Source organism: Dermacentor variabilis, chromosome 10, assembly GCF_050947875.1.
Source record: "Dermacentor variabilis isolate Ectoservices chromosome 10, ASM5094787v1, whole genome shotgun sequence".
NCBI classification, from domain to species: domain Eukaryota; kingdom Metazoa; phylum Arthropoda; class Arachnida; order Ixodida; family Ixodidae; genus Dermacentor; species Dermacentor variabilis.
In genome coordinates this window covers 31531410-31559317 of record NC_134577.1, presented here as the reverse complement: position 1 = coordinate 31559317, position 27908 = coordinate 31531410, and the positions used below count along the sequence as shown (strand labels likewise).

The window sequence follows — 27908 nt, the reverse complement described above, 5'->3', positions numbered from 1 at the left end:
GAGTTCTGCGGAGCTGGTTTTGCGTCGCCTCGAGAGATGGCGCCACGCGTTCAGGCGCTTTTCTTCTAGCTGGGCAGTGCACTCTATCTCCCTGGCGTCTTTCGCGGCCTGTCGTGCCGCCTTCAGCGGGTTTTCTCAAGCTGGGTAGCGTCCATATGGACCAGTGCACACTATGGCGTGGTGCGGTACGGTGTGGTGTGCCGTTGCGAACATGCACAACAGCCATATTGAGATTGCAGCTAGTGTCATCTCCAACCAATCTGCTTGGGCGGTTGCCATTTTATGCTCACATCTACTTTCGTTTACGCCAGAGCCAGCAATTTTCGGTTCACGTTGTGAGTGCCGTACTACAGTTCACTGCTTATTGATAGCGGTTCGCCCTTTAGTTTATGGTAGCAGTTCGCGCAAACGTCAGTTTGATGAGCAGGTTGTGCGAGGTACTTGTCACGAAGAACGTCTTCACCTTCTCAGAGTATCATGCACCCACGAATGTAATCACGGTCAGTTCAGTAGCCGCGGACGAGTACCTCAAAATTGGGGTTTTGTTCGGATAAATCTCAATAGTCGATTTTAATGCGTTAGTATAAAGAGTGCCGAAGCGGAAAAGGAATGACGCAGTTCCACCCGAAAGGCGAAGCATCGATTGCAAAAGCAAATTAGTAGACAGCTATACAAAGTAAGCATAGTAGTTTGTATAAGTAAACTTGTATACATTCGCTTGCTAACTAAATTAAGAAGCATGGTGCCATGCGCGCAAACTCGATATCAAAACACTGGAGTGAGGATGCGCGGCAGAAGCGGCGAGCGAACTGACCTTCGTGCCGCCTCTCGCTTCAAAGCGAACTAAGCGGCGAGAGCACAGCGCACACGAAGCTATCGGCACTCGGCGCACTCTTTGTCCCCGTCGCAGATCGCTTTCAAAATAGAGCCCGCGCGGCAGCTCTGTGCGCCGCTGCAGCCGAAGTAGATCGAATGCCCCCTCCCCTCCCCCCGGCGCTCTGCGCGGGACTGAATACGGCGAGCTTCCACCCCGCTTTCCTCCTCCCTTGTGCGCGCGAGATTGAGTGTCCATCGACGGCTCACCCTCGCGCGCTTTCACTCGTACAAATAGCATACGGCATGTGGCGACCATGTTACCGTCCTTGAAATTTATACGGTATGTCACAACGAGGCTGACACCGTCGCAGACGGCAGGAATGCGCCTGGAGTGTCCATATGTTCGCTGTTGCAGTAAAAAAGTGTATGTGTGTGAATTGTGGGAAGCCGGTCACGTGAAGAGGTAGAGAGGGGATAGGCTAACTTACAAGAACGTGTATTAGTAATGGCATCCCACGCGTAATGCGAAGATGTGGGTTCATATCCCACCTGCGGCCAATTGTTCTTTCATACACTTTCGTTTACATATATTTATCATTTCTTTAATTCAAGTAAGACCTGCAAATAATTTCCCCAATGCTGTCCTTGATGTCATTGTACGTTTGCTTCTTATGATTTGGCTATATACAAGGTGTCTTTTTTTTTTTTACAATGCAGATTTTTGTTATAAGAAAGCTATATCGCAGCGAACGCGGCATTTTTGCTGGGAAGTACCTAAGCGAGCTACGCACATTCTGCTGCCAATGACGTCAGCTTCACAAGACTAGTTAACAAAACTTAATTTCTTTATTAATACCATGAACTAACTATCTCTGCCAGTCACGGCAGCTACTGATAGGGCACGTCCTGGCTGGCAAATATGTGCCACTGTGTGTCGGGTCAGGATATGCTGCGGCATGCTATCATTCAAGAGAGAGAGAGAGAGAGAGACAAAAGGTGAGGAAAGAAAGGGAGGTTAGCCAGTGTAAGTACTGGCTAACCTACCTGTCTTTCCTCACCTTTTGCTTAGAAGAATGTGTCTTGGTAAGGGCATCCCACGCGTAATGCGAAGACGTGGGATCGTTCCCCACCTACGGCAAGTTGTTTTTTCATCCACTTTAGTTCCATTATTTACCATTTTTAATTCAATTAGTAAGTACTAGTAATTTCTTCTATGTTGTCCTTGGTGTCAGTGTTTGTTGGCTTCTTGCAGGACTGATAAAGTCAGGCCCCTCGGATTAACCCCCTTTCGTCTCGTTTATTACATAACAAGGGTCTCGAATCCGGCAACGTTGATGCCTTCACGTAGCATATCTGGGTTTATTGACCAGTTGCCTTCACCTGAAAAGATCACGTACTCATGACGCCTGCAGCAGAAGGGATGTTCCACATCCGCCACCAGGGTTTGTGAGTAGTGGTGGTGGCTAACGCTCCCAGAGTTAGTTCTAGTAGTAAAACACAAATACCCAAGAAAGTAGATGGGAAAACGGCGCTGCGGTAACTGAATTGATAGACCATCGCACGCGTAATGCGAAGACGTGGGATCGTTCCCCACCAGCGGCAAGTTGTTTTTTCATACAATTTTAGTTCCATTAATTTACCATTTCTTTAATTCAATTAGTAAGTACTAGTAATTTCCTCTATGTTGTCCTTGGTGTCAGGTTTGTTGGCTTCTTATGATATGATTGATGTAAAATTGGGCCCCTCGGCATAACCCCCTATCTTCTCGGTTATATATATATATATATATATATATATATATATATATATATATATATATATATATATATATATATATATATATTGTGCAACTGATGGTGGTTCAGAGCAGACCGCCGTCAGTTGTACTTCGCTCCTCGAAGAGGCCGGACGCGTGTCGAGTGGGCTCCTCAACACTTCGAAGAGTGGTGAACGCGGTTACAGTCGTGGAACCGGGACCTCAGAGAGGTACGACGTAACGCTACCACATTTCACTTGCATTATACCGCTAAATCGCCACCGAATATTTTTACCGGCGAGCGTTTTTCGGATTTTATCGAATTAGTCCGAAAGGGATTATGTCGGGGCACAGCTGGTAGCCCACAGCGCAGTTTCATTATCGGCACCGAACATTCCGCCGTTGTTTCAATGAGTTATACATCCTATATACATGCGACGAGAACTCAGCGTCTGTGTTTGTCACTATAGTGGGTCATTTCATGCCGGGAGGCGTTGCGATCACAAATGCACTAGAGTTACTGTATAGTAGGAGGAGGATCAGATTTTTATGAAGAGAAAGGAGGTGAGGTCGGTCTGGAGAGCGTGTATTTTGCCTCAGCTACCAGCCTTCCTAAGCGTCGTCGAGTACCTCGACTCGTCGGGGCTCTCGGCGAGACTATAGGACATTACAAAGACGTATGGCCTAACGGCCATCCCACCACATCGGGCTTCCTGATCGGCCACTACTTCGCTTCCATCTCTACGACCCTCTACCTTTCTCCCTCCTACCCTCTCTATCTTTTAACCCCATGCCCTTCACCCTGCTGGCGCCGAGCCGTGCTCCCGCATGGGTTGCAGAAAATAGCGCTAGCCTTTTCTCCTTCCCCACAAGAACAACTTCTCTTGCCTGCTACTCCTCGCTGGGGTAAGGGGAAGTAGGAGATACAGGGAAAGGTGGCAGGTGGCAGGCGATTGTGATATGGTACAGTGAGCTACTATATACACGTCCAATACGCGGGTGCCCACTTTAGGTACACTGCACGCAGCAGTAATCTTGTCCACACGAAACGTTATCGGGCAAACACATTTCGCACTGTCTTCACGTCTCAAAAGACCTGTTTCCACACGTGCTAGAGACGACCGTCTAACGCCGATGTCACACGGCCACTTTCGATCGCGATCGAGCCGGATCGGGACCGAACTTATCGACCGCGAATGGCTACCTCCCGCCCCTTGCGCAAATGAGCAAATCGCGACAGACAAATTTGATCACGATAGGGCTCGATCGCGATAGAAAGTGCACCGTCTAACACCCGTCTAAGCCGGTCTCATATAGAAAGTTCAAGAGTGATTTTCTGGTGCGTTGGGCATGGTCAACTCCTGTCCACGCGCCTAAGATCTTTTCCTCCGAAAAGGGGCGGGAATCGAAACAATCAGCGCTAACCGTAAGTGTCCATCGCTCGGCCGCATATTGAGGGCACACGCAAGGTATGTGATTTATTGTGTCGGGAGTGGGACAGTAAGGGTCCCGTTCTCGTCCAGTCTTGTGAAAGTATAGGCGAGTGTACGCAACACCGAGCCGTAATCGATGGATGAGCGTTTCCTGGCCTCTTCGCAGCCGAAGTCAGTCAGAGCCACTGTGGGTGTGTTACAATTCTGGCCAGCATCGGAGACAGTCTACGTAGACAGCTAAGGATACCGCCGGAGACAGCTTCGAGGCCATGTAATGGAACGCATTTCTAGCCGTCTAGAAGACGTACAGAAGACGCTTCTGCGACGTGACGCCACCTCGCGGCGATAAGAAAAAGTTGAGAAAAGCATACATTATTTCTATATTTTAAGTCTTTGCACCTGTAAACCGATGAAAAACACGATGTAGCTTGCATTAAGAGAGTAGGATAGCGTGTCTACGTTTTCCTAAGAGCAGACAACCTTCCTGCCGTCTTTCCAAGCGTCCTGCACAGTCGCCATCTTGTTTGGACAGGAAAGTAGCCTGCATCGTTTTTTACCTCGATGCTGTCTTCGCGAAGCTGTCTTTTTGACGTCTTCGTGAGAACTGGAACGAGGCTTAAGATGGCCGCAGTCCACTTAGCCGTGTACGGCGAGTATTGGAACCCAGCCTGTATAAGATCCCTTTAGGGAGCATAGTTGCGTAGGTGCGCCATCTAGGCTCCAAAGCTATGCGGGAAAGCCACTCCAGGTATCCGTAGGAGGCACGCTCGCGCGTTAATACCAGCAGCGCATTTTCTTTTTTCAAGCGACGCTTGTATTGGGGGGGCTCAAGTTTCGGTGGCGTTGTTGTCACGCAAAAAACCCAGTTGCTCCCAGAGCAGAGCAGAAAATGCGGCAAATGATGGTTTGATGAGTTGACAGCTGCGCCGGCGCCGGAGTATGAGTGATTAGCAAGGATTCCAGCTGCGTAGGCGCGCACTCATGCCACGCGCGCAACCAGTCGGAGCCGTTTAGCTTCCGCCGGGGAGGGAAAGGGCAGGAGAGGGTATTGCGCGCGCTTCGCCGGCTTCGCTTCCGTTCAGTTCAGTCTCGAAAAACGGATGGGGCGCCCAAGCGTTGTGCGATCCCCGGAGAAACAGGCAGCTTTCCACGAGCAGCGGCGAGAACTCGCCCGTGAAAGGGCTCGCCATTGGCGCGCCGATCCAGCCGTTAAAGCCGCCCGAGCCCAGGCAATCCGACAGCAAGGACAAGATCCCGAGGTGAGGGAGCGGTAGGCCGAAGCAATCCGGCACCATTATCTGTGGGTTACATAATCGTGACGAAGGTCACATGCAGGCAGGACAAGCTTCGCTTACCCCCATTTACCGGTAGGCGAAGGGTTGGTCATTTTTTTCGCTTTGCTTTATTATTTTGCGAGTACAAGTCAATCGCTCACTTCAAGATTAGAAGCTGGATTTTGCGCTTGCGTGCCTTATTATCTAATAATTACTGAAAATGCAGCGTGTGAAGAACACATACACCGGCGTATGCATGGTGGTAACGCCTGTGAGCCTTTCCAATTTCTATGCAAAGCGTCGAGTATAATGCCAAGCTTTCATGGATTAGCTATACTCGTAAATCTTATTATGCATATTATCACAGCTCGCTAAAGCTGAAAGACCTAAATGCGTGTATTCAAGAAACACTGATGGAAAATAAAATTGATGGAACATGAAATGTATTGATGGAAAATAAAATTGTATTATAACAGCGCTTCCGCGTCCAGCATTGATTAGGTGCAAAATAAGGAAGCTAAACACGATCCAGGTAAATGAAGTGCGGAATTACACGCACTCCTGCACTGCTTGCATTGTTGACTAACGGGTCCAGTATATCCTTGACACGTTTTGTACGTCGCGAGCAAATTTAGCCGTGAAATGGTTCTCGCATGTAGCGGACACACGCGTTTATTGTACGAGTAAAGTCCACGTGGGCACATTGAATTGTGCAACTTCTGTAGCACCGTGCCCATATTAAAAAAGGCACTTTTTTTACACCCCATCAAACTGCAAAAGTTGTAAGTGCCTCGTGAGACATTGATTGCGAAATTTAACAGAGATAACACCTGCGAGCACGTGTCTTTCGACCAGCAGCGTCCAGGAACAAGCAGCAGGAATAACATCAGTGCCAACGTCAATTGCGCTTTGTCGCCCTGTTCCCGCGGAGTGTTTGGCGTCTCCTGCAAAGCGTTGGCTTCTCCGAAACGCAGTACGGCCCGTGTTTAACGAGCTGACGGCGCTCGGCGAATTGGTAGTGTAGCGGCAGCAGCATCGGCGTCGCACGAGGGATGACGTAGACGCTCGCGTCTACACGAGGCTCGAGCGGCTGGCGCTCCGGCACGGGCTAGCTTTCCGAAGGAGATCATTAAAAAGAATGCTACGCTAAGAGACGGACTGTCGGTTCTTCCTCTCCTGCGAGAGCCCGAGACTTTAACGGTCTACGTGGTCGCTCGTCGCCACAGTTTGGTGACCCGGACGTGATACTGCCATACGCTCCTGTGGTAGAGACGACCATGGACCAGACCGGCGCTACGAGAGCTCAAGGCCCGAACCCATCCGAGGAACGCGGTGAGCCCTGCTGTTCCGCCATCGCTGTCCGCCTCCCACAGTACTGGGACCAGCATCCTTCGGCGTGGTTTCTTCAGGCCGAAGCGCAATTTCAAGTCGCTGGTATCCGCTCTCAAGCCTCGAAGTTCCATTACGCCGTCGCAGCGCTCTCGCCCGCCGCCATTGACGAGGTGGCAGATTTGCTGAACTCCCCATTGTCTGCCGCCGCCTATGACGATCTCAAGGCAGCACTGCTACAGCGCACAGCAGCTTCACAACGTTCTCGCATCCAGCAGCTTCTGTCCGCTGAAGAACTCGGCGACCGACGCCCTAGTCAACTTCTTCGCCGAATGAGCCAGCTGCTCGGAAACAACGCGAGATCCATCGACGACACGCTGTTGCGCGAACTGTTTTTGCAACGACTCCCGGCTAACGTGCAGATGGTCCTGGCGACAGCCTCTACCATGGACCTTACCGGACTTGCCGCTTTGGCCGACAAAGTCATGGAAGTAGCCACCCCAACCATCGCAGCCACGTCACCGTCTCCGGGTGACAATACCACCGCTCTGCAAACTCTTCCCTGCTCTTCCGCAGTGCAATCTCCGCTCGACTCCTTGTGTGAGCGCTTGGAACGCATCATCTGTGGAGCGGAGCATCGCCGCGCGTCTCGTCGCCCACGCAGCCGTAGTTCCAGCAGATCAAGACGCACGGGCACTCAAAATGAAACCTCAACTACAGCGCCTGGCTTTTGCTACTACCACCGCCGTTTTGGAAACGACGCTCGTCACTGTAGTTTTCACGTGACGTCACAGACCCAGCTTCTCACCGTGCCGGTGCACCAGCACGGCGGCTACGATGACGTCATTGCAAGCCATCTATAGCGGCGCTAGTAACTCAGAACGCATCCCTCTACAGTAACTCTAGAATGCATCCTTTTACGTTAAGGGAGCATGATAAAATGCGGAAAATAAATATTTATTGTGAGATTCAAGAAGTACATTCACTCATAAAAATGACTATTCGTCATGCACTCCTTTTCCAGCACTATATTTGACGCCCCGCAAGAGGCGGTGTGTTGCGCTTCGAGTGAAAAACAAACACAAAATCACGACAGTGATACGCTTAAGGGGATGCGAGTGAACCTAAATCACTAATTCACTGCATAGATTCGATCCACAATTCTACAAAAAAAATTAGGAAGGAATAATAAAAAATATTTCAATGAAATTCATATCACACGATTTAAACTTAATGTCTAGCACCCTTAAGACGTGCCTCTTTAATTCGAACTCCATGTTTGTTCATGTGATCTGAACATTTCTGTGCCAACTAAGACACTGATGTTCAGCCTTCACCGCTCAATTATTCACTGCGGGGACCAACGTTCTCGGACTAAGAACGTTAGTGGGGACGTCCTGCCGAAGGACGCTTGAAACGTGTTGACTAAGAACGCTTTCGTGTCAGCGTCTACGGGGGAAAAAAAGCATCGTTTTTATCACTTTTTAAAATTGTTCTACGAGTTATGTACTGTAGCCTGCATTGGCGTCGATAAAAAAAGCACATTACATCTGCGACAATGATATACGATCTAGATATCTTTCTACACGTACAGGCGCGTGCAAAAATAACAGATCCCCCCAAACATTTTTCAAACCTCCATTGGGCATCGCTTGACGGAAATGTTACCGTTGACTTTCACTTAAAGGAATAATAAAGATAACAATATATTTGTCCGTATTAGTAAATTACCCTTCTGCAATGCAAAAAAAAAAAAACGCCACTCTTATTTAGAACACTTCTTGCATAGGTAAGTCTCAAAGGGCACAAAAACGAGTGCTCGCTGTGACGTCATGGAGTCATGGAATCGTGACGTCATGGAGTCAGACGGCATCTGACCAGGCCTAGTTAATTTCTTATGGGTACTGATGGACTGCAGTGTACTTATTCTACGGCAACGACAAAGACTGAATTTTGTAAGCTTCAAGAACTTTCACTTAAAATACGGAGAAACACTTCGAGATACATGACGTCACGTTGACGTACCGGTTCGGCGTTTAGGCGCGAAATTCAAACAATGCGAAACATTGAGCTTCATTTTCTCATATAATAATTGACCTATTACAGTGAAATTGAGGAAAATATAGTCTAAGGCGTAATCATACGCTCCTGAAGAACATCCCTTGGGCAGAAACAACGGCAACATCTTTGACAGCTGATGCGAAAATTGAGGTCGTAAAACAGAAGGGTGGTCCAGTACTTTTGCATGCGACGGTACGTAAAGTTTCACGGACATGCATACCAAAATGAGGACAAAAAAAAATAGAAAGGAGAAAAATAACAATGAACATAACTTACACCGTAACACATGCACGCATGGACAATCACACACGAACGCAAAGCGAAAGAAAGCCTGTACCTTTTGCGCATGGCTTGTAAATTTCCATGCAAAATATTGCAGCGCAGACTCTGCCCACGCTTGAAGTGCGGAGATAAAAACGCAATGGAAAACGAGTTAAAAGCCACTTGCGTAATGCGTACAGTGATACTGTAAGCCTGCCAGCGCTGCAGCGTCATCGAACAATCTCGCTGTGCCTGTTAAAAATGAGTTTTGCGAATTTGCGACAACTTGTGCGCGAACGAATGCATTCCGAACAAAGTTTCGCGTATAGTGGTTGAGGAACCGGATGTTTTCGTGGATAACCCGTCCACGTGTGACGATGAAATTCAAATGTTGCGGAAGCGCCTGCGACAGAATTTACCAACTCTTCCAATATTAATCAATCAATCAATCAATCAATCAATCAATCAATCAATCAATCAATCAATCAATCAATCAATCAATCAATCTTGTCGCAGGCCCCACGTATTAGAACTACAGAAAATAACACGATCGGCGGGAACAGTCACTAACGCCGGTAAGGCATTTTGTCGTCTCTAATTCTGTAATTTCTGGAAGAGTGACATGAACCTGGGACATGTACGCGTGCGGTGAGAAAAAGACAAGCCATACTTGTTATCCAAGAAATGTCCCGTCATATTCCCGCTGATAACTGCTTCAGATATCAGTTGCACGTGATTTCATTTCGCTCGCTTCCATGAGCGAGAATGTTTGCAGCAGAGACGGTATAGTTGACTTCCTGCTACCGGTCTCGCCTGAACGTGTCTCTTCACGAAAGAGTTGGCAATCTGTAATAGCGCAACTAGCGCCGAGGAACTAAGCCTTATGTTTCCGATATCGTGTCAACACGTCTGTACGTCACTACGTGGGATTTGTAACGAAAAGTTCCTAATTTGCATTGAATGTGAAGCTTGGCTGCACTCACATGACGGCATTCGTGATCCCTTTTCGGAGCGACCGGACAGCATTAGGCAAGGGGCTTTCAAGTCATTCCACACGATAGACGTGGTAACTGGGCTGTACGACACGGAAACTCACGCGCACGGCACTATGGGAGCGTCATGGTGACGGTGCTGGGCCTCGGCTGGCCGATAGCCGAGCTGAATGGATTATCTTATCGCTCGCCGTTGCTCACTCATTGAAGCGGCCCGCAAGTGGGCGCTGATGTAGCAGCTTAAGGCGAATAGATATTTTTTTTTGTGTGAGTATGCATTTTCTCAGCAGTCTTTTTAATCACGCAACTTGATTCTTTTTAGATGGAACACAGTGCATTATAGATGAATGCTTTTATGCTCCTCTGCTCACAGCCTCTGATCGAGGTCGCAAATGCGCATGTGCGGGGCTCGTACTTGGCAGCGTGACCCCCAACAGACGTTTATTCCAATTTCTAGAACGTCCCTCCACTCAACGCTTCACCTCGACCCGCGACTCGAGAAAGTAAAACCCCTGGACCTTCCAAAAGTAGCGCCCATTGCCTGCAGCGCCTCCTAGTTTTGTCCAAGCGAAAATGATTCAAAATACGCGCGGCCGATGTGCCTAGTTGGATCATGCGGCCACGCGACTTTAACGGGCCAATCCCTTAGTTAACGCCGCGTCATAGCCTTTCGCTCCTTTCCATTTCCCTTGGGTGAACAAGCAGAAGAGAGGCTGGCTTTCTTCTTTCGTTCCGTTTCAATCTTGTCACTCGCCGCGCCGACAACGTGTTGGCTGAGCGGCCAGCAACGGCACTTCGCAAATGACGCGGGCACGGTGCCGGACGAGTGTGAATCAAGCGAAATCTACGCTTGCGCCCCGTTTGAGAACGGCGACCGATGCGTGCCAGGCGGCCGACGTCTGCTAGCTGCTCTTGGACGATACCAGGGGGCGCGCCGAAGTTATCGTCCAATCGCGTGGCACGGCGGCGAGATCAAAGCCATCCGGTACTTTTAAAAGATCCAGGAGGTTTTACAAGAAAAGCAGATTGTAGCGCCAACCCTAGACAGAAGTTGTCCCTGGGCTTCATCGACATTCCAACGGCAGTTGTTGAAAAGTGTAGCGCCTTCTTCAGCCGAATGGCAGAGCTGGGCCGCTATTTTGTAGCGATGCCTTATGCCTTATTCTATGCTATTCTTATCATCCACCACACACGGCCACCTGATCCCGTTGATAATGTGGGCAGACCGTCGCTCTGACCACTGGCCAATCGCGAAAATCCTGAAAAATCATAGAATCGGAAAAAGGCATCGCTACAAAATACCGACCCTGTGCTCCACTCAGTGGAATGGAGGGACGAGCTTCGAGTCGCGGGTCGTTCGAGAATTGCGGATGTTGGAAAACTTCCACGCCTGAGCTCCTTGCGCGACATGACGTCATCTATAAATAATCTATACATTGAAGTTTGGGACGACGCCGACCCATCACAGGTTCACTCCTTTCGCGAAACGTGGTTTGCAGAGGGAGCGTCGGCCTTCCTTGATGACGTCGTGTCACGAAACACTCAGGCACGTCCGTTGTCTAAGGAACGTCGTTCTGACCTGACTGAGATGGGGGGGCAGACAAGCGTCCACGTTGAGTCTCTGTGGTTTGGCAGCAAGGCTCGTTGTGCTCCTGTGATTGTTAAGTTAATTGGGCTCCCGTGGGTTAAATCACTTTACGCAATTAAATGCGAGTTTTGAGATTAGTGTTAAGCGGAACGGACAATAAAGACTCTCAGCTGAAATATACGGCTGATTCTTGCACTGATTTTTGTTACGGTAAAAAGCGATGTGCATCTTAAATACCTTGGCAGATGACTGCGTGCCAAGCAACGCACTGAGTAGCAACGTGAGTTTTGCCAAGTGAAAGAGAGCAAGGTAACACGACTACAGCTCGCCATATTCCCACCGGTGAGTCACGTCACAGTAATTTATGTGACGCTGATTATGGTTAAACGGTATATGGACACTGAACTGATAGAAAAAAATATAAATGACGCGAGGAGCTAGCTGCCTTGTGGCTTTGGTGAACGTAGTGCGTAAAAATATCTTGTAGTGCAGTCCCCTGTATAGAAATGGCGAAATAGAAACACCGGTCACTAAAGCACAGATGGAAGCCCTTGTCAAACTTTTCGAACTAGACAACACTTCTAACGCAAGATAAGTGTGGTTGGTTAAGAGCTGCTGCTCAACAGTTAGTTAATATATATATATATAAAATGAGCGCAAACGATATCCAGAAGAAGCTCGCAATAAAAAGAACACAGACGCTAAAACCAGGACAGGTTCGAACATTGTGCAAATGCCATATGACATTAAACTACGATTCCGGCTCTAATTTCATTCTTTTATGCTCAACCACTAGCAATAGCCGAAACCGAAACCATATCTAGATTCAAGAGAGGCATCTTTGAAGTTTTGTGTGTCAGCCTCGCGTTCTACGCGGACTAAATTAGCAAGAGACCAGCACCTAATACTAGACTGTCTTACACACTGCAGGCATGAGTCAATTCCTGCGGGACTAAAACTTTCGCAGTCATTCCCATGTTTCCAGATACCGAAATATACGCTATAGGGAACCAGTCCCCTCCTTCAAGAGCAGTTCAAGGCACACGAGACCACTACAATGTTCACTTCACAGAGGGTTGAAAGAGAGTTCACATTCGATACACACAAAGTTAACGTCCAGCACACTGGAGTCAATGAACTGGCGTGTCATATCTTGCGACCTCCGTCCAAGCGATTGTTCTTTGGTGCGCACGCCACGACGCACAAGAGGGACCGAAAGAAAGATGCCACGCATTTACACAAAAGCACAAAAACAAAGTTTCGAAGCAGCGTTGGCAGCAACACACGCGTCGTTAGGCAATGCACCAAACACCAGTTACACTGTCTTTTTTTTTCTCCACTGGCTTCGGAGATGCCGACGGCCGGTCATGCTGCGATTGCGAGTGGTCGCTGCGTGGTCTTCGTGACGACGTCTTGAAGACGTGCCGTGTAGAGCAGCCACACACGTTTGTGAGAATTTCTCGTTCTCGTACGTATACGTATTGGCAGTGTCGAGCTAGTCGTTGGCGCGAAGTTGGGAGACCTTTCTTGCTTGCGCCGTGCACGCATGGTGTACGTGTGTTTAGTACGTAGGTGGCGCCAGAGACCTTGCGCATCTTTCAACGCCTGGACTGCAAGTGTCGGCAAGGCCCGTTGAAAATCGAGTTGAACGCCGCGCTGCCAGCTGCTTGGCGGCTGGTGGAGCCATCCCTCATATACCGCACGCTGCTTTCTCCTGTTCGAGAGAGAGTAAAAATATTTATATATAAATATAATCATTATTCCTTACTTTGTTCGCACTTCTTCCCCTATCCTATTAACAACAAGTTCGATTTTCGAAATATGTTTTGGATGAGTTTAATGACCCGCAGACAAGCACGAAGGCTAAGCTGTAAACCGGGAATAAACCTATATGACGCCCCCAGATATGTTACAACGTTGAGAGCGCAATTTCGTCCCACGATTGGAAATCATTATTATCCTTGTGGACATTTCTTATCTGTAACACGACGTGCTTGGATGCTTTCCGGTCGCAAACGTTGCTGACAGTTAAGTACCGAACATAAATAGCTAGATAAAATAAATGTTCGCAGGAATGATTTAGATTATCAGAGTGCACGAACAAAAACTACACGCTAACGGTTTGTCACGTACGTCCAATTAGTAGGCGAAGCTTACTATATCTACAAAAACTAAATCGGCGCGTAAATATTCGAACTACACACAGGTGGCACAATGAATAAGAGCAAAATAGGGCTTTCTAATTGTACTCAAACGCGACTTAGTGATATTTATGTGTATCAACAGCGTCGCGTTCCCGTATGCTTGCGCCTGAGCCCAATGAAATGACCTTTTTATAAGTATACATCGCGCATGACTATGGTTATATTATACTAGTACACCCTTTGCCTTTTTGTTCGGATTGTACAGCAGCGAAAATACACAGAGGCAAGACAGATCAGCTCGATAACTCGGAAATCTCTCGGGAATGTTTTCCTGTATAAATACCACAAGCCGAATGTTCAGTTTGGACTACCGTTGCTTACACTTGGCTCCAGCGGAGCTTTTAATGCCTCTCTCCAATCGGCATTTGACCACACATCCAATCGATATATTGTTTGTCTCCGGAAATATTTGTTCCAGAAGAGACTCTCTAAAGCTGGAGAAAGCAGCGTGCGAATATTGCACTGTTGATGACGAACACAAACAGTAATACCCCGCTCGCACGGGGCAGGTTCGACCACGATAGAGTCCGTTCGGGATTGAATTTCTCAATCGCAGTTGGCATTCTTCCACTTTTTGCGAAGAAGGGGAGCCACTCTCAATCGAGGTTTTGGTTGTGGTGGGGCCAGATCCCGATCGAAAGTGCCCGTGTGACGCCAATATTGCACACACGCACACACTAGCACGAGCGCACTTGAAACGTCTCGAACAGCGGGGCGCACGCCGTGTTTCGAACCACGTTCGCCGTGAAGTCAACTCTGGCGGGGCGCGCGCTAGTAGATCTTACTGGAAGACGAGTAGAGTATGTCGATGCTGGGCGTGTTGCACTCGTCGAGCTTGTTGCGGCGCCGGCGTTGCCAGACGCAGCCCCAGACGAGCAGGAGGACAACCTGGGCCATCAGGAACATGGAGCAGGCCACTATGAGACCGACCACGTTGATGCAGCTCGAACCGTCCGTGGGCAACATCACTGCGTACACAAAAGAGAAGAAAGAAAGTTACGAACGCGTGTCATCGATCGATCACCTTTTTGCGATATCTTAAGGAACGAGTTACGCAATTTGATACGCGGTCGCTTGACAAGGCATGACCATATATACACTCAAGGAGTGGAAGAACGTCGTTCACCACAGGACTCGAGGAAGATGGAAGGAACGCAAGCGCTAGCATGCAGCAGCCACAATGAGCGTTTGTATGCGAATCAACGAACGCGCCATTCGTAGCATATTCATATATATAGCGAGGACTACGGCCTTAATAACCCGAGACTAAATCTCGTCTATTTGCCTCCTATGCATTGGATAGTTTGGCCATTGTATGGGGAGCTATGGCTGGTAGAAGACAAGCACGGGAAACGCTCGCGCGAAGCAATGCTTGGCGCGAGAAGCAAGGCATCGACGGAGTCTGCTTCTCGGTTTACGCGTTTCCCGTTCGGTGCACTGCGCATGATGCGGACCAACTACAATTACTCTATAGGAACCCTGTGGGAGCATATACAGAAACAATATGACAAACTATAGCCTTAGTATGTACTAACTTTATGGGAGAGAAAGCTCTTTATTGAAAAAAGAAAAGCAGACTGATTAGCCAGCATATTTTCGCTTTCATACTACTCTGCAGGGAATGAGACAAAGGAGAAGAAAGGTTCTAGAAGAAGACGGACAGAAGGAAAAAAGGGGAAAAAAAGGTGAAGCTCTTGTGATGTTATCGGCAACAGAACAACTGTTCGAAGTGATGAAGGTAGGTAGTCATGTTAAAGCTCGGCGGTTAATTCAAAATAAATAAAATCACGATTTTGATGAGGTCATAGTTTAGAGAGCAGACCTGTTGACCTAACAAGAAGTTCAGGGGCCAACTCAGGGCCAACTAAATGCCAACTGGGCCAATGTCGTTCTCTGCGCGTTCTTTAGCGGCGCGTTTTGAATAAGCTGCCGTAGCTAGACTGTGGCGCCTTCGTCCGGCCGCCAGTAGAACCTGCACCGAGAGCTAAGCCTCTCTCTTTTCAGCCTGCGGCCGATATCGGTTCCGCTCAGCGCCGCATACATCATCTGGTGCCCCATCATATGTCGCTGAAAAAAAAAAAGGCGAGAAAACGACCGTCCTTGACCGTGAGACAGTGAACTGTCTCACGGTCAAGGACGGTTCACTGTCCTTGACTGTCCTGATGCTTTCGTATCTTGTAAAATATGGTGTAAATAAAGAATAAACGAATGAATGAATGTCCCGCGGCCCTGCACGACCCACTCGGAGCAAGAAGCAATGAAGTGCTCGGTCAAAGAAAGGTGCACGAAAGGCGGAGAGGCGGTGGAGAGAAACACGCAGCATTATAAGGCAAGCAAATGCGCGGAAGTTGAGCATTAAAAATGGTCAGAGTAAAACCATTAGCTACAACCGAGGATGCGGAGGGATGAACGCGGCCTTTCGACACGGACACCGCGCGGAGGATCACCGGCGTCTGGCCTCGCCGCCTCTTCCTCGAAAAAGCAATCTGTATGCAGATTCCCCGGCATCCGGAGATGAAGCACGCGGCGTATAAGAGAGCGACGGGTAGTGGGCCGTCACGACCGAGCCCAAAAGACGAGTAAGGGGCGGGGGGAGGGCGGGTTGAGGGGGGCGGAGAGACCCAGTGCGAGGCCTCAAAGGGTTGGTCGGTCAATTTGACCAGACTGACCGCATACCAAGCATGTGGACGGGGGAGGAGAGAGGGGGGGGAGTGGCCTGCCCAACGTAAGGTGGATCACTCGGTGCCTTCGCACTGTATACCGCGGTCATTCTGGGACGGCGGTGCTCTACTGTCGAAAAAAAGAAAGATCAAACACGATATTGGGGTCGCACATACGACTGCGCGGTAAGATATAGCCTATGATGTATTCATTTGTGTCTGATACTTACTTGCCCTTTCAAAATGGGTAATAGAGTTCTGTAGAAAAAAGCAGATGCGAACGGCTTGCGTGTCAACGAACACTGGCAACGAACACGCACACAACTGAAAACATCTTTGCACGGACAGCAGGTGTGGTGTCCGCTAAATTTGGGTTCGCCATTTCTACAAAAAGTCACGAGTTTGATTCGATTCGAACGTCGCCTTCCTGCATTTCGTCTCACTTCCCTATATGGCTCTGACGTCAATTGTGATTTTAATTATTTCGATCCTATCGTTTCGTTTGGTAGGCTTACATGTGAAGACACGCCTGTCAGCGTGATATAGTCGATACTTCGTATCGCAGCCGTGCAATACAGATGCAAATCGTTAATTACATCTACAATTGGATGCTTTGTCGAATACGATCAACCTGCAAAGTCACAAAGTCGTTTAAAGCCAGAAGTGCGAGATTTAGGCGAATCTGTGCGCTAGCGATCATTCCCTTGCTGGCTGAGCCGCGGTTATTTTGGTTTCCATACACTATAGTCGGATACAACTTAAGTATGCAGTGAAGCCTCGCCCGCTTCCTAATGACCGCCAGCCACTCTTGCGGTAAGCACAAAAATAAAATTATAAGCGCGTAATCGTACAAGTTTTCACTTGTCTATAATAGTCAAACGGTGAAATCCAAACTTACTGAACGGAAATAAAACGCTTTTCGCCATTGTGAAGTTTCACTTCGGTTGACAGTAAAGCTTAATGAGAACAACGGTGTCGGCAGTGAAATGAACTGTACCGCGGACTTTTTAAGAGTGAAATGCTCAGACTCCATACACTTTGTCCATGTCTGTTACACAGCTCATCGCTTCCACGATGAAAATACTTTTCCAAGAACAGCAGACGCTCCGTAGGTATCGAGTACGACCCCATCTTGAAAAGCTCCCATGATGACGATATTGTTTGCTTCTATGATTGGCTGGTGGAGTAACACAACCCCGTGCAGTCCGTGTGCCTTGGTTGCCAACTGCAGTTTTTTTTTTAAATTTGTATCTTACTATAGCGCCAAAGTTCCCCCTACTGACTTTTGCAGGAAACTATGCGGCTCGAACTTGGCGGACCAACTTGGTGCGCATCCTTCAAGCCTCTGCGCCACCTTTGCGCAATTTTTCACCGCGAATATAAGACCAGACAGCAGCGACCAGTTTCGAGCCAAGATTGATCGAAGTATGGAGAGGAAACAGCAAAGGCGGCGATAGAGTCATGGAAATGTATGCGCGTCGTAAATTCTTTACTCGCGTGGTCTGGCCAGTCAAGGAGGATAAGTTCGCCCGTCGTTCCTTCTACCTTCCTTTCTTTCTTGCTTTCTTTATTCGAATTCATACGACGAACGATCCGGTAACATAAGGACGAGCAACTATACAACCTGTACACTGAAAACCGCGCCGTTACGAGAAGGATGCCGCTTGCGTCAGCCAGTCAGCTGACGAACCTGGCGAATACTTGAGATATTTCAGATATATGCTTTTTCGTGACTCGCGAAAGAAGGTTGTCTGTCACGTGTTTGCACTCGATTGTTCGGCCTGACGGACAAGGTAATCGCTTAGCCAGTGTGATCAAGGAAGCGGCACTTAGGTCCTTGTCAGAAGTCGTCAATACTTCATTTCTTTTTCTCTGGCTGTGCTTTTCTTTACTGCTGCGGTCGTTGTTGTTGCTGCTGTTGTTGTTGCTACTCTTGGTGGCGGTGTTGCTGGTGTTGAGTAATATGTGTCGATAAAATTTCCAGGATAACGTGCCTTTCAGCCAGAGTGGTCCTACAGCCCTATGACTGCGCTACTATTGGCCGCTCTGGACTGATATAAGTTTCTTGAAGCCCCTGCACTAACAAATCAAACAAGTGCGGACCAACGAACAAAGCGCAGTCATGAAGAATTATGGCGGTCCTATATATGTATAAGCGTGGCCCAGGAATGTTTTGTGACGAATAACAACTCGCGCAACAAACGGTCAGTTGGCGCCTTCTTTCTTTGTTTCTCTTTATTTTTTGTCGTTTCCTGTCTGTGTCCAGACTGGTTGTTCGTGAACGATCGCTCTGCTCAGATCACTCGGCAAAGCTATTAGTGAGGTATCGCTATTGAGAAGCTTCCCCCTTGTCAAGTGGGATGGATAAGAATATCTGTTCGTTTGCTGGTTTATTCATTCATTCGGACATTCAGCATTGCTGTCAGACTACTATATTCCATAAACTCTAATTCTGTTAGGGCTTTCTGGACACGCAGGTTTTCTTATTGCAGAACTTACTAGCGCAACAAAGACACTGGACGTAGAAAAGGAACACACACCAAACGCGCCTGTGTCTTTCATTCGCTCTAAGTATATTTCTCGCGCTCTAAGTTTTCTACTAATGCGTTACCAACTAGCCCACCTATCCATCCTGTTGCAGCTTTTCCGTACACACGTCAAGGTAACAGCTAGCTTCAGTGCGGTCTAATCCCTTCACCGCGCTTTCGCTACATATATACGTCAGGAAATACATATTCTGCGGAATTTCACTACAAAGGCCGCGTGGTTATAGGTCTTTCTTGTGGGGCCGAATTTACAATTTAGATTCATAAGTGGCATTTGTTATCGACCGGCCACTTTCGTTCATGATACGTCAAACAAAGGATTGGTTGAAATTTGCTCTTACGAACAATTATGGCGTAAGACATTTTCGTGAACACGGGCCGTTTTTCATTGGAACTTTTTCTCGTTGGTCGGTCGCCTTCGCTGATGGTACGTTCGCTGTGCACCATTGGGCCATCTTTTTTTTTTTTGTTTTTGCGAACTTAACTAGCGCAACCAAATTTTTGTGAATATAGACCCTGAAGTTATTCTTCACGTTGATGGCATAAAACTCGCCCCTAATTAGACTACCTATACATCACTGGGGTGGCCACTGCGCGTATAGTAGCCATTCAAGGATCAGGGCCCGTATTGGCACGAACGTTATTAAGCTCGGACTACTCGTCAGAACAGGCGCCGACCAGCGGCAAAAAAGATCTTACGACATAAGTCTTCGTGAATCCGGCCCTACAACGTCCTTACGTGCGAACGACCATGTGAACTCTGACGATCAGCCGAAACCAGCAACTTTAGCCTGCAAAGCGTTGCACGGTATACACGAGTGAGATGCGGCGCAGCTTTCGTGTTTGAAGTCATCCACGTGCACACGCTCGTTTTTACGGATCTCCACGATTGTCCATTGGGCCCCTATAACTGACTCATCACGATCCCTGCAAGCATCAACATTGGAACGGCCGCGTAAATTCGACCTCTTATCAGCCTGTACAAGCATGGGCTCGAACAGCATTGCATGGTGTGTGAGACGAAGCGCAGATTTCTTTTCCTGAAAACACCCGCACGATCGCACAATTCTGGACTATGTTGTGATTGGCCAGCAGAGATTAAACTGCAACTCAGGACGTATTTTTTGCCTCAAGGTAAAACACACACAAAAGGAAGACACATAGAAGACAACACGGGCGACAACACAAATGGAAGACACATATATAGAAGACAACACAGCCCGTTTTGTCTTCTATGTGTTCTCCTTTTGTGTGTTGTCTTCTATGTATCTTCTATGTTGTCTTCTATGTGTCTTCCTTTTTTGTGGCAACACAAAAGGAAGACACATAGAGGACAACACCGCCCGTGTTGTCTTCTATTTGTCTGCCTTTTGTGTGCGTTTTAACTTGCGGCAAAAAACGAGTCTTTTGGCAAGCACCAAACTAGGCCAACTAGCAGTTCTGTTGCTACAACGCAGGAGCCAGAAGTTATTACATTCGAGCAGCCGTCCGAGCTCGATCCTTCGATCAGGTGAATACGAGCTTTAGGTGTCACGGCGCGGCATGCGCCGCATGCAGCGACGCAGGGCGCACAGATTTCCTTCTCGAGGGAGCATCGGCGTGAACTCGCGCGTCTGTAATGGTTCCGGCGACGGGTCGCCAGAGGCGCAGCTCCATTCTCCGCCAGCGCGCAGTAAAGGCCACCCTCTCTGAGGAAGCAATTTGCCAAGTCGAGAGCGGTGACCGTAATGAAAGTTGCGCCCATCAATCAGCTGACCGCGCGGGTTCCCAGGCTCCTCCTCGCGCAAGACGGACAGGAGCTTAAGGGCTTGAGCCTGAAGGGGGCGGCAGGGGGGGAGGGGGGGGGGAGTAACGCATATACGACCTGCGAAGCTGTCTTCCCCACTAGGACGCGTGAGACCGTAAGAAAGCGTAATTGCCGGACGGCGATCGCACGCGATAAAACTAACTACCGAACTTGACGGCCTTCCGTCTCCTTATTTTCGATACCTAGTGCCAGTGAACACTGAGCTCGTGGCAGCACGAAAGAAAGAAAGAAAGAAAGAAAGAAAGAAAGAAAGAAAGAAAGAAAGAAAGAAAGAAAGACTTTTGGGTCTTGCCAGCAGTGCTCGTAGCTGGCTTGGTGGTCCGTTTGCTTTAACTAGAAATCACGGGGTTTAAACAAGAGCAGACGACACACTTTGGGGGTATACGAATTGATTCCGATGACTAGCGGTTTTTAACGTGCGCGCAAGGGACGGTACGTGACCGTTTAAGCATTCGGTCACCACTGGAATGCGGCCGGTAAGCGAACGAGCGACCCGGTGGTCAGCAGCGGAACGCCGTAGCTACTGAGCCACATCGGTATGTCCAGAAGTCCAGGCAGAGAAGCAAGACCCGGCAGAGAGCCAGTCCAATAACGAACGAAAGCAAAAGTTTCCAAGTTATTCTGCTTTTCAGGAATGCTCCTTAGGATTAAAGTCCCGATCAGACGCTATCAAAATCTATGACGTCATGCAAAGCTGGCGCAGCAAGTACAAGAAGCTTTCTTTCTTTCTTTCTTTCTTTCTTTCTTTCTTTCTTTCTTTCTTTCTTTCTTTCTTTCTTTCGCTTGCTAACCAAGACTCTGCTTCCGATAAGAGTGACTCTTTAATCATTCAAGAAGTGTTTGTCGATCCATCTTAATTGAACACCCCTCTTTAGTGCACCTCAAAGTTTACGATCAGGACGCCTCCCCCAACTTTGCCTCTCCCAGAAATCTCCAATTACCCTTGTCGTCGGTCAACCGAACCCACCCTGCACCCACAACATTCACTCCATCTCCGTCACCTTAAGAGGACTCGAGAAGGAGTCTATAGCTAGGTCGCGCTCGGCCTGTGATTACGACCACACAAAAAAAAGAAACGAAAGAAAGAAACACACCGGCGCCATGATCGTATTGATAATGTGGGAATGACGGGTTGTGCGTGGATATGTTTATGGTCATCGTGCTTGTGGCTCCAAACGTTCTCGTGCCGTAATTTATTACACTTTGTCTTTCTAAATTTCCAAGCAATCAGCTTTCTAAACACGGCGAGATGTTTAGCCTCTGCCAAATGCTTTAGTCACAGCGAATGATTGCACCTATAACGCAATATTTAAAATGAATTTTTAATGTCGCAAAGCTCTTTAGAGCCACAACGCGAAGTTCTCTATCATTCCCATAGATTTGTTCCAATTCTTGCCAGCAAGGAAGATAGTTGGCTTATGCTGCTCTGAAGACAGCTTCGAGCCCAAGCAGCGGAACGGATTTCGAAGACGTCTCTGAGACTTCACGCAACCTCGCGTTAACAAGAACAAAGTTAGGTAAAGCACATACTATTATAGCTGTATTTTAACACTTTGTTTGTGCGAACCTACGAAAAACACAACATAGCTTACATTGAGCGCATAAGGCTTTACTACGTTTCTCTTTCGCGCAAACGACTTTTCTGTCGGGTTGCCAAACATTATACTCTGCCTACTAATGTCTATATTTTGCTATTAGTGATTCAGCCGCCATCTTGTTTGGACAGCAAAGCCACCCCCATCGTTTCTGACGTCGATGCTGTCTTCACGAAGCTGTCTTTTCTTGTTCTTTTTTTTTTCTACCGGCTTCGTCAGAATTGAAATGAGACTTAAGATGGCTAATATCTGGTTAGCTGTCTATGTAGTCGCATACGGCGAATATTGGGACACAGCCCCATGCTGGGCGAATCGCCATACTTGGCAACTTCCGTACCCGCTAGCACCTAGACATCCCTCTGGTAATTTTTGTTGAAAACTTTTGTGCGTATGCTACGGACTCCGAGTTAAGGTAGCGTTCGCAGTCCAATCTGCGAGGCCGTAGCTATACCGCGGCCTCCGAGATCGCAGTGACGCCTCTGTTGCAACCTCGGAGGACACGGTTATGCGGCGAGTCGAAAACGTCGCCCGCTGTAAAACCGCCGCACTCACTGGTGTCCTTCGAGGAACCGCCCGCTCCGTTCTCGCCGTCCTTCTGCTGCGACCTGGCGAAGCCGAATTTGTCGGTGATGTGGATGGTCTGCACAACGACCAGCTCTTCGTCTTCGTCGTCACCCGCGGCCGGCGATGACGATCGGCGAGGCCGACGCCACACCCCGTTCTCGCCCGGGGCGCCCTCCTCGGTCCAACGGCGCCGCCGGCGGCCGAAGGAGTCCACTTCGCGCCCGTAGGGAGTCTGGCTCTTCTCCGAACACCGGGCCTGCAGCGGGAAGGAAACCAATGCAAATATGACGTCAGGTGCGACGCACACAGTAGGGAATGGTTGGTGATTGACTGATTCATTATAATACAATATCACACACTATACAATGCAATACAATAACATACGATACGATACAACGGCATGTTATTTGCACATCAAAATTCTGACAGAACCAATGTTCAGTAGATATCTGCGTAAGCACGCGTCAGCATATCATGTTACTTGTAGCAACAACACACACGCGTGTATATATATATATATATATATATATATATATATATATATATATATATATATATATATATATATATATATATATATATATATATATATATATATATTGCATATGTATATGCTCATTATTTTCACAATAGTTTGCATTAAATGTACCTAGTGACACCCAGTGTCACAGCGTGCCAGTACACGACCAGAAACTGACAAACTGCAAAGTGTAGGGAAGAGAGAGAGAGAGAAAAAAAAAGATGGCACTTTAAAAAGATAGAGATGTCCCAGTCCTGTCAACTGCATCCATTAGAGCACCTAAAGCAGAATAATTTTATATAATGCGTTTTAGCTTACATGAATTGATTACGATGTTTACAAAGGTTTTGCAGAAGTCCTACTCACATATTACTGGTATATTTCAGAGCGGTGCATTATACATAAATTTTGTCCGCTTTAGGTGTGTTATTAGATGCAATTAGATGCAGTTTACAGAACTATAACATCGTTTTTAATTGCTGTGTTAGAGAGCTGCAAACTTGAGAGTTCCGTGTTTTTTTTTTCTTTTTTTGAATCTCGCACTGTACAAGAATATTTATTTAAAAAGTTGGTCGCCTACATAAGTCCATCGGGACGTTGGACGTAATGGTAGCGAAGGCATGCAGCAGCTGACCAAATGGCAAACAACCCTTACGTACCAAAAAGAAATCATGAAATGAGCCTCTCATTGTCCATAGAAGCCAACGCAGCTCTGACACGCTTCTCTCGTGTAGCTCTCCGTTGCCGGGCATGAACCGCAGCAAGTGGTGAATGTCTTTCAACTATACAGTACACAGTAAGTCTCGTCTGCCTGTCTATCACGTTTCACTTCAGGTGCTGTCATTAAATCTATGCTCCGAATAGCTCAGATTCAGAGAATGACGAATATGCACGGAGTCACACACCACACACGGGCAACCTTCGGTGTATTACATAATAGGAAGTCGAGGGTAGAAATTGGACCAGCGCGTCTCGCAGGGGGCGAGTGGAAAGCAGGACGAATCAACTAAATTTGCATCCGTGGGCTTCGCGCGGTAATTTCTCGAGGCACGCATCTTCTGTGGCAGTGGGGCCGGGATTAAACTCTCCATCGGAGAGACGGGCCGCATTCCTAGAAGTTTGTGGACCGTCAGCTCTACATTCGGCGTGTCCAAGCGTGCTGCTCACGAAGGCCGAAACGAAAATTGGCCGAGTGTTCCGAGGTATACGTGGTGTAACCCAAGTGCGAGGCCCAACCGAGGCAACAATGAAAAGCGTTTCCATTGTCCTTTGCTTTCTTGCCGAGGCAGTGCCATACACTTCGCATACTGCGACCGTTCAAGGAGTGTATATACATACATCTGCCTGACCCGTTCCGCACGGCAGCATGCGGCAATGTCATCTAGCCGCGGTGACCTTGGTACGACATCGCGCGGCGTCACTTCCTGCCACGGAGCCTTGCGCCAAAGCCACGGACGACGATGCGCTGCGCAAAGCGTACCACCGGGAGGTCCGCTGCGCTTACAGAGCGGCGTGGTCCTTGTTAGCGGCGGGAGAACCAGTTTCGTCTCGTGCATACGCTTACGTACACGACGAGGGCGACGAGCGCCGGCATGCGCGCGCCTTAGTATGCCACTTTTGAAAAGGCACGCGCGGACAAGGCAGCGCGGTTTTCCCATTGTGCGCCGAACTTGACCTGCATTGCCCGCGGCTTGAAACAATGTCTTCCGTCCTAATGCACCGCCGGCCGAGGCATCAGCGGTCGCTGCTGTACTTTTTAGAATGTGTAGCGGGTCAGAGCACGTCCGGAGACATTTAGAATGAGAATGAGGAGGGGGGAGGGGCGATTGACAGCGGAAGACAATACTGACAATAACGGTAATAAAGCGAGCGCAACGGCTTCCTGGAACGCCCAGAAGAAGAAGAGGCCTTTTGTTCGCCAGCGTGCTCTTAAGCTTCAACGTAAGCCGGCATTATGAAAAGTTCAAAAGGACGCGCGCGCGCCTGCGAAATGTACGGCGGAACGAGCCAAATCGCGAACACGTATACATGCGCGGATGACGTAGTCGGTAGGCGGTGCAAAGCGCGCAAGCCGCAAAGGAACAACTGGGAACTCAACAGACGTGTCATCACGAAAAGTGGTTTTGACGACATGTCTATATTATAACAGCTGCCGCGAACAAGACTCTTCCGACCAGTGTTCAGACATCTACATAATCATACGCTTTATACCTGCAGTACCTCTTTACTCTCTGCCGCAAAAGCTGGGTATCTGACACAGACACACTGGCTAACACACTGAAAGAACTATTCGGCGATGCTTTCGACATGCTTGTTTTCAGCGGCGTTTCGAGTTTCGACACCATTATGAAACAATAGCGTCGCTTCGGACAAGACAAGAGCTGAGAGGCACCTCGTAGTCTTTCTTGTAGTGACAGGTCGCTTCAGTATATGTCGATCGTATCGTAATAATATGTTTTCGACAGACGGCTTCCAAAACAGGTAGAGGTTCGCTTGCAGATGGAGACTTGACTAGACCGACAGTGGTCGAGCAAGAAATTAACTCATATAGAGCCAACGTTTCGACGAGGACGTCTGTCCATCACGTGATGTGCAGCGTAAACGGGGCACACAAGGCAACACAGGATACACAGACATGTATAGTCGTCTGCTCTGTCGTCTTGCGTACCCCGTCTGTTGTATACACATCACGTAATGCAGTACCAACAAGCCCATCAGTCTGACCTCTTGTCGGAACGTTGGCTATAGGGCCATCTCGAACATGATGGAAATTTGGACTGATCTAATCGATATGAAGAATGTCAAAGCAGGGCTAAAACACATCTCACGTCACGTGTCTCACGTGTTCCCTTCGTACACGTGTTTCGCGCTGCTTTACAACTAGCCCACCTTGAACTCGCGCGCGTCCTTGCTGACGTAAGCGACTGAACATATAGGACTAATGTTTATGTGAACGCGAGTCTTAATGCCACAAAACATTTCGGCGGTTGTGGCGGTTTACGACTCTGCTCTGAGTAACTTGGTTCAGGTTTCGCTGCGTAAAGCAGGACCTAGCTGTTTTCTATCCAGTTATAATTTTATCTGACGAACAGCTGAACTTTGTAAAATGGGAATCACAGAGAAAAAAAAGAACACACACACACACACAGGTACGATGTTTTCTGCCCAGCGCACGAATTTTAATTCTGAACATAAGAAAACAAGAGCGCGTGAATTGTTTCGGTTTTTAAAGTTGGCAGATGGCCCTGCGGTGCGCCCCACATGTGACTTGCTTGTGTGCTGGACTCCTTGTGGTATACGGTGCTCAAGTGCTCTTTCACACTCAAACGCGTTCCAACTTGCAAGACTGGGCTAAGAAGAAGTAGAAAAGAGGAGCGAGCAAGCTGTAAATGAGACCCGTTATCTTTTATCTCGTTCACGTGTTCGCCCCCTTTCAACGCCGAGTCTTTCACGTTGTACATTCGCCAGCCAGGCCTACGACGAGCCCTGCTCAAGCGATTGCCTTTCGCTGCATTCACCGCTCCGATTGGCTCACCGCTTCGCAGGTCGGTAGGCAGGGGGTCACGAGTGCCTTGAACTGGACAATCTCGGAGGTTGGGAACTTGAAGGCGTCGAAGGGCGCGTGGAGGACCTTGCCGTCGTCGTTGACCTTGTGCAGCGGACCCATAATGGTGCGGTCGGTGGGACATCTGGTGAAATAAAAGAGGAGATAAAAATTTTGCTCAATCATTTCGTGCCACAAAGCTATTTTGTCTTGAGGAGCCGAAAACTGGGAAAACTTGAGCAATAAACTGGGAGAACTGCGAGTTGACAGCGTGGACAACGGACACGTCTTTATCGAAAACTGGCCGAGTCTTTTTACGTGGCCGTGTGCCTTGCATAGTGCAGCAGGTCAGGGACGAAATATGAAGCGACATATGCAATCATCATCGTCAGCCCATTTTTCTTTGTAAGTTTAGCGCAGGACGAGGCCTCTCCCAGCGATCCTCATTTACCCATATCTTGCGCTGTTTCCAGCTTGCGCCTGTAAATTCCGTCATTTCATCACCCCACCTAATTTTCTGCAGTCCTCGACTGCGCTTCCCTATACATGTACAATACAGACATATACACTAAGAAAACGCAGATCAAAGAGAGCAAGAACTCACAATTTTTATTTAATTACGAAAGTGATTCGGATTAATGCATGCCCCATGTAGGTGACATGGGTTCGCTGGAACTGACAGCATGAAAGAATGACACATCACGTGAAAGGAGGCTGTTCGGTGTTCATGTGTTAACACGTTGTGAATTACAATTTTTTTCTTTTGACTAGCGCTTCCGCTTCCTGGCGGTGCTGCTGTGTTGAATATTGCAGCGGGTTGTTTACTGTTTGAGTTCGCTTTGCAGCGAAAGAAAAAGAAATAAGTAAAAGTAATGAAATTCTGGTGTTTAACGACCATAATCTGCACATTGGCCTATCAGGTACACCGTAGTGGAGGATTCCAGATTAATTTTGACCA

At 48.2% G+C, this 27908-nt stretch overlaps 2 protein-coding genes across 2 annotated transcripts in view; both read right to left on the bottom strand.

Moving 5' to 3' along the window:
• The window catches only part of LOC142560257 (tRNA (guanine-N(7)-)-methyltransferase), a 39305-nt gene extending 29315 nt beyond the window's left edge, over positions 1 to 9990 (bottom strand). Inside the window, exon 1 of the mRNA XM_075672214.1 lies at positions 9914 to 9990. The gene's annotated coding sequence lies outside the window, so the exon portion shown is untranslated. The remainder of the gene's footprint in view (positions 1 to 9913) is intronic.
• Positions 9991 to 12221: 2231 nt separating this feature from the next.
• LOC142560256 (uncharacterized) overlaps positions 12222 to 27908 on the bottom strand; it is a 70567-nt gene continuing 54880 nt past the window's right edge. Inside the window, exons 6-9 of the mRNA XM_075672212.1 lie at positions 26942 to 27095; positions 22875 to 23142; positions 14500 to 14682; positions 12222 to 13224 (exon numbers count right to left, since the gene is read on the bottom strand). Of these exons, the coding sequence (XP_075528327.1) occupies positions 13109 to 13224; positions 14500 to 14682; positions 22875 to 23142; positions 26942 to 27095 (721 nt within the window). The 3' untranslated portion in view covers positions 12222 to 13108. The remainder of the gene's footprint in view (positions 13225 to 14499; positions 14683 to 22874; positions 23143 to 26941; positions 27096 to 27908) is intronic.